Source organism: Acromyrmex echinatior, chromosome 2 (assembly GCF_024713525.1).
Source record: "Acromyrmex echinatior isolate Ae372 chromosome 2, ASM2471352v2, whole genome shotgun sequence".
NCBI lineage: Eukaryota > Metazoa > Arthropoda > Insecta > Hymenoptera > Formicidae > Acromyrmex > Acromyrmex echinatior.
Window position 1 is genome coordinate 9,559,663 of NC_141853.1, and position 7,896 is coordinate 9,567,558.

The 7,896-nt window shown below is 32.6% G+C and overlaps 1 protein-coding gene across 1 annotated transcript; it reads right to left on the bottom strand.

The window, feature by feature from the left end:
- Window positions 1–61: 61 nt before the first annotated feature.
- On the bottom strand, window positions 62–5,086 carry LOC105148088 (uncharacterized). Its single transcript, XM_087403555.1, has 8 exons — window positions 4,432–5,086; window positions 3,757–3,942; window positions 2,595–3,172; window positions 2,260–2,332; window positions 1,789–1,933; window positions 1,502–1,687; window positions 813–1,031; window positions 62–146 (listed from the first exon to the last, which is right to left on the bottom strand). Exons 1-8 carry the CDS (start codon window positions 5,023–5,025, stop codon window positions 118–120), a joined length of 2,010 nt encoding a protein of 669 aa, XP_087259681.1. The 5' UTR covers window positions 5,026–5,086; the 3' UTR covers window positions 62–117.
- Window positions 5,087–7,896: the final 2,810 nt, after the last annotated feature.

Sequence of the window (7,896 nt, forward strand, 5' to 3'; positions counted from 1 at the left end):
GTCATGACTTGCTTCTTATTTCTGAAGAATTTCTTCGGTCAAATCCACCGACGTCGTCTTGGCAAAGAAACTTCGATAGTCTTTCAATTTTTCCCAAGGAAATTCGTTTAGTTACTCTTAAGTAGTCCAAAATCCGGACAACCAAACTGAAAACGTCAGGGTATATGTACTCTCTCTTTTTCCCTAGAGCGGAAACATACAATTTTATAATTGAAATTAATGAAAAAATTTTTCACTTTTCACATATCCACCTTAAGGAAAAGTACATGATCGGTACCCAAATCAGAAAGCATCTTTATTTGTTTTTTTATTACCATGGACACAGTGTAAAATAGAAATTCTTTTTATAAGCTTAAACTTATAATAAAAAAATGGTATAAAAAATAAAAATAATCACTATAAAAAAAAACCAAAAATAAACACATAATTAGAAATACTTCTAATTTATATATAATGTATATAGACTTAATTATATATATATGTAAAAATTACAATACAAATTATATATAAATTGTATATACAATCTGTTCAACAAGAAAGTGTGGATGATATTTTTGTAGAAAATCACAGTAGCATTGTCTATCTTATATCATACGTTTGAATCTTTAAACTAACCAAAACGGTGCCAAGCAATAATTGATAGTAGAGACGACTAAATCAAATATTAGATAATTACGCATTACTAAAAATCTTCTATTTTCATTTAAAAAAAAAACTTTACTTTATCTTTTATTCTTTTCAGATTATTACCCACACTTTCTTGTTGAACAGACTGTATATTACATCATGCCTTTACATTGATGCTATTATACCTTCAGTACCAGGTGATTGTATAATTGTTATATTTTCATCACCGCTGCCATTCTGAGCAATTTCGGAAGTCCGATAATAATCGAGGACATTGTTTCTTGTTTGGGAGAACGAGCAAATATTTCGTAGTTCCGTCGCCTTCATTATTTGTCTGGCCTCTGATTTGCGTTCGAAGGGTGACATCAGTATCAGACGCCGCTTTGATGATGCTCGAACTGAGACTTCAAAAATCAATAATTTTGAAACCATTTTCTGATTATAGAACTCACGTTGATATTGATATCATTTCGAAATTCACTGCTATAAGGAAGTCAAAATTCATTGCAACATATTGTGACAAAATTTTAAAGAATAATCTCCTTATCTCACACATTACCAAAATATTTCAACAATTTTCAATAATTTTTTATTTAATATTTAACTTAATATCTGAACAAATTACGATTAAAAAAGATGGCAATATTTAGACATCTAAAAGATGTCTTAATGATATCTTTATGATATGTTTTGACCCGATTTTAGACATGCGTGTTGTCTGGGTAAATTCTAGTATAGTTTAATATAGCAATAAAAAATACCTAAGTATCTAATATCAACATAATACGATTAATTTCATTATGCATTATAAACTTTTTTGTGTCTTCTCTATCTCTAATACTTTTCCGTAGTGTTACGTTGCTGACTAACTTACCACTCGTATCAATTTTATCTCCTGATGCACCCTTACATATGTTTTTCGATTCCTTCGACGATTCAGTCAATGCGGATAAACTTCTTGAAGCGATGGTTGCTTGATGATTACTGCCATTGCCATGACAGACATTTGGCAAGGATTTACCCTTCGGCTTTAACAGAGTGATTTGCGGAAAATAAGAACCTGAGAAATAGTTATTTTTTAAAGATATTATTTTTATCGAAAAGCATTAAATGTGTTACGTCCAATATATTATATAGCAATTTTGGAAGCGTCATATTTACTTTTTTTTCTTGCATGTCTTTTCACGGGACTGCAGTGTCCGTATTCCGAACATCTTTGTCCATCGATACAATCCTGATTCATCGAACGCTTTTCATCTTCTGTATTACCATTTCTATATTGTTCCATTGCTTGACGTTCCAATTCCTGCGATATCGTAATATAAACATCAACGTAATGATATTCCATGTGAGAAATTGAATGAAAATTAATCGAAAACGCGTTTGTGAAACGGAGCAGTTTACTTTCATGCATTAAGAATGATTGAAAATTAGTTCTTTTGGTTGTAAAATCGTCGTTCGATAACAATTGGAATAAAAAGAAATAAATAATTTATTACTATTAGATCTGAATGTCAAAGAATCTGTAAGATCACACGGTTTTCATAATCTTGCTAATTTTTTTAAAATTATTTCTTTCATTTTTTGCGAGGATATATGCCACAAAATGAATATTCAAATTTAGAACGTTACCTGATATTTGAGCGCTAATGACTCCTCCGAATTTCTGTATTGTTCCATCGCTTGCTGTTCAAGCTCATCGTACCTAAAAAATCAATAAATCAATCAATTGCGTTCAGCAGGAAAAGCTTTGAAACTGTTATAAAATCTTCAATGTGATTGATTTATACATTTAGATCCAGTGAAGGACAAGATTGATCATATTCAAGAATTTTATAAGTTACAAAGCTGCTTTCTCTGTTAAATACAACTATTCAAATCACAGATGAATTTGATAAAAAAAAAAATGACTTTCCTCCAAATCATCCAAACTTTTAAAAAGTTTTTAATCGAAAACTTCAATGTACCTCTTCTCGAAGACATTATCTAAGATCGCCTCGTTCGAGGCATTCGCTAGAACGTCTCTATAAAGCGGCCGCTTCGAGTTCTTGTCCTCTTCAGTGTCTAAAGCTCTGTATCTTGAGCTCTCGTTTCCATATATTCTATCCTTCAACCGGAGCGAAGTTTCAGACAATCTTTGCTGGTCTTGCGATGATTCGGCGACCCTTCTCCAGCTAGTATCGGCTCCTCTGCAGTATTCGTACTTCTCCTCAAAACTGCGCAGCTCGGATACGAGTGCGTTTACGGTCACCTCCTTCGTTTTCTTCGCACTATGATCCTTATCGAACCATTGCACCTGCACATTGTGACTGGAAGTTTTTAGGCTCTGTCTGGAATCCAGAAGGGAAGGCTGCTGAACAAGGGGCTTCGAGTGGCCTCGTCGCGTCTTGATGCTGTTCTTTGTTAGTAGTATGAGATTGTTGAAGTCGACCCCTTGATTCTTCCGCTTCAGCATTGATTCCTGGTACAGTTCCACCGGTCGCTGATACACAGGTATGGGTGTCGTTGAACTTGGCTGGGTACAAGGTAAAAATTTCTCGTACATCTGCAAAATTACGATGTATAATTTTATTTTTATTATGAGTAGCCGTGTGGAAATTTTTAATAATGATGTAACATTATTAATCTTATTCATCAATTATAATTGTTGGTATTATATTGATAATAATTGCAATGTGGAAAATAGTTGTATAATAAATTCTCTCTCTCTCTCTCTCTCTCTCTCTCTCTCTCTCTCTGTCTACTTATCTATCTATTTATCTATCTCTATCCTCTCTCTTTTTCTTCAAATACGAATAATATTTATATTCTAGAATGAACCTTGCATCTGCAATTTAGGTATTTTTTGGTACAAAAAATTTCACTCTCAATTTTCTTCACAATAAAGAAATCCGATTCCCTTATTGCTGAAAATTATATCTTAATAAACAAATTTCAATTTTTTTCTTTGTTGTTGCTTAAATTTTGTTAAATAAAGATTTTAAAGATTGAGTTAAAAAACAGATTGCAGACGAAAGGATTAAAAATATGATTGCAGATGATAGATTAAAAAAATTTTTTTTTCAGTTAGATATCTTAATTCTTTTCTAAAATACTTTATATAAAAAATTATGTTTATATAAAAAGTGCCTGTAAGGGACGATGGCCGACGATTGCAGCATCGTGAATTGGTTGCAGCGGCGTGCAGATTGATAGTGGTGACGAGGAAGACGCTGTCAACTGCAATTGCACTGGTGGTGCCACTCTGTGAATCCATTCTTGAGGCGAACGAAACACATTCGTCTCTGTCGCTGATAATATGGACATTCTAGCATTCTGTATCATAAAAAGAAGTTGCATAGCTAAAAGGTTTTAATAATCAATTCGTATTAATACCATAAATTATAAAAATTATTTTTTTTTAAAGCTGACTCATTAAATCAATTTTAATTTTAACGTGATACGATCGTTTTTCTTCCAACGCAACCAAGTTTTGATTGCATCGCACTATAATGAAGAATTTATCATGATATTCATGAAGATACATTTTGCATATTACGACTCTATATATATATATATATATTATATATATATTTTATATAACATTCTATGAGAGACTTCAACTTTTGATTGATCTCTTTCAAAAACATCTAACGTGATCTCGATACAAAAGACCTGTATTTAGCTGAACTTCTTGTTATTCATCTTTTCTCTTATTTCTCTAATGCGAAAGAAAAAGAGGAAAGATGATCTATGCAAGAAGTTTAGCTGAAGAGAACAGATTTACTTCTGAGAAAAGTTTACTTCTGTAAGCCGTACGTTTACTGGAAAGACAGTTGCCGCAGTCTCCTGCTGCGGCCTGTTATAAGGAAACAACTCGTTTTGGTAATTCCTGTCATTCAACGACGGGAAGTACCGTATCTGGCAAGTCTTGCGCTCTTTGTCATTATTCAAGTTATATGCTATCGGGGATAGGCTCGACTTCGGGAAGAATTCAGGCACTTCGGCGCTCAGAATCGGTGGCGGCGGCGGTGGTGGTGGTAATGGAGATGATAATAACGGTTTTCGCTGATATTCTCGCATGATCAAGGGTTGATACTGCAATGCGCAGTAGAACTGATGATGTTGGGTGACAGGCTGCGTCTGTCGTGCGGTACGTGATTGCTGGCTCTGCTGATGGCATCGCTGCTGCTGCTGCTGCTGTTGCTGCTGCTGCTGTTGCTGCTGTTGCTGCTGTTGTTGAATCTTTTCGGAGTTCCATATGTCGCGCACAGCGTTGCTCTCGATGCGGAACTGCAGCTGCATTTCCGCGGCAGTTTCGGCGGTGTATCGGCGATGACGGGCAAATATTCTGATTGATTTTCCTAATAGCACATAATGCGTATAGTAAGGAATGAAAGAAGCGTAAGACGATAGCATTTGAGTCTTTAACTTAGATACTAGTTTTAAGATGCTAGCGTTTTAATTATTCTGTGTATCTCTAATATATCTAATATATCTCAACTTCTCAACAAGAATTTTTTGTAATAATTATAGATATAATTTTATTTTTAATTAAATTTAGGTAGTATTAATTAGGTGTTAATTGTAATTGTTATAATTATAAATACAAATGTTTATTGTATTATAAAATATAATAAATTACATAAACGAGTTTTTAAACAAAAGTATTCGCTGGAACGATTGTAATAATTATTTTATTTTGCACTTCATTATAAAGTTATTGCGAGCGTCATTTGTAAAAAAAGTAGCATACATTTTTATTACAAACTTGCAACAAATAATAAATGTGATTAAAATAATTATAATTTGTTAATAAAATCTACTTCATTAATACTAAAATTAGAATATTAATAAGATAATATGTAAATAATTAATAAATAAATACAAAAATATATGTAATTAATAAAATAATTTTTTAATAAAATAAATAACAATTAAAATACAAATGAAAAGACAAAATCATTATTTTTATTATTTATCGTATAAAGATCTGTACAGATGTATGATTTATAGCTTTGTAATTTGTATCCTTATTAACGTGTAAGATTACTGCTTACCGCCCTCGTCAGATTTATTCGAAAGTAATTCATCGCGCAATCCAATTTTTCTGCTCCCTTTTGGACTGGTCTTTTGACGTCGCTTTTTCGAGCTCTCGTTCCAGTCCAATTGGAAGTTCGAGCAAGCGACGGTTTCATTATCCCTCCTCGCGGTGTTACTCTTTAGTATTTGTATTGCTGAGCTTTGCAAATTGAAAGTACTAATTAACGAGATATTAAAATCTAATCGCAATAATAGATTGTATTTAGAATTTTCATGTCTGCGATACAAACATTGTTGTGATAAATATAAAACTCAGAAAGAAATAAAAATTGGACCAACGTCGATTATACACGTCTTAATATCGATGTCATTTCAATTAATATTTCTCCCTGAGAATGAATCAATTGATTTTAATTAAATTGCAATTAATATATTACATCTTCAATCGCTAAATAAGATTTATATATCATCCTTAATTAAATATTACAGCGTAGATGGGTCATAATTCGTGATAATTTCTTTATCACGAAATTGTGTAGAAGGAAGAACTTCGCGGATCGTAAAAATAACACCGAAGTGCCGAAGCGAACTAACGGTTCCCGATGTGATCGCGTGCAACTCAGCGAAATTAACCGGGCGAAGTGTTCTTGAACTTCAGGAAGCATCCACGGTTCCACAGCCTCCGTAGCTGAACGGAAGTGGCAAGGCACGCTACCCGACGATTTACCGTCGTCCGGCCTGTACGTTCTCTCATGCTGCTCGTCGTACTCGTAATTACCGTATTTCGCCAAGCGCGATTCGGAGATGACGTCTCGAACGAGTCTTGGACGATAATCACCATATTCCTCGTACTTCGCGATTATTTCGCAACTCTGGCATTAAACGCGCGCGATAAGTTATCATTATGTCAAAATAAATTCTTCTTCCTCTCATCGCGAAAAAATCTGTACTGTTACGATACGCGCGAGTTTTTTTTACTTTCAACAATTCACAACTATATTTTTTACTGTCTTCAATAAATGAAAATATCAAAATTTGTGTTTGGTTCTAAATGATCCAACATAATTTCCGTTATCTTCAGAAAGAATATCTCTGTCAATTCAATGACAGAGTTGAGATTAATTTTTTATTATTGCACTGGATTGTGATAGAATTTTCTTTTTCACTGTCACCAAATAACAAACATACCTGTTTTATTTTAAATACAAAAAGTGTATACTAGTTTTTGCTGTAAAAAAAACAAATTTTTGATAGTTCCTTTCTTCTTTTACGCATAAAGTGTCCTCAGACAGTGATAAATGATAATAACATCGATAAAAAAATATTTGGAAAAACATATATAAAATGCGGTACTTTGATGCAGTATTTATGAGATAAGTATCTGTTGCGCGTCTCACTTGAATCCAAAGAGAGTGATTTAACTTTCGAAAAGGATCCTCGGGATCGAAGGTCCAAGTCTTGTCGGCGATCAAACTAATGTTTGCGTAAGCGCTATTCAGTAGCTCGTCGTATGACGGAAGTGGAGATATCATTATCTGTACATTATAACCGATTATATCGGATTCCGGCAGCCGCGAGGTCGGTGAAATTTCTGCGTGGAAAACGCAAACTTTCTCGTGTCTCGTTCACGAAGCGACCGAAAATTCAGTTTCAAGTCAACAAATAATAATAGACGCTAATATATATATAGTAAAAAATAATTAATAAGTAATTTGACGCGATGAAATAGATCGGTTTTAACCGTTTTGACAAAAGTATCGAAACGTATGCAAGAGATGAAGATCGAAGCCGTGATCGAGATTTATCGATGTAACAGATAAGTAATGAGCTTTTTTCAGACATTTTCAATAATGCGGGCCTTGTAATTTGTTTATCACTCTAAACTTTAGTTAAATTTATCTAAGTCGAATTGGACTTATATATTTAAACTTCTCTGATCTTTTAATTCTATCTCTTTATGAATAATAATAAACGTGAAAATTATGCGATACAAATTGTTAAATTTGTAATGCTAAATTATACTCAATTTAAGTTAATTTTTAATTATTATAAACCTACTTAACATTATATTAATTTAATTAAAATAATGAAATTAAATAATTTAACTCAAGAAATGTGTGGATTCAATAAAAAATTTAATTCAAATGTAATGTTTTTATTAAATTTAGATCTATATATATTATATATTCAATTTTTTAATTTAAATTTCTTTCAATTTTATAGGAATTTAAATTTTTATAGAAATTT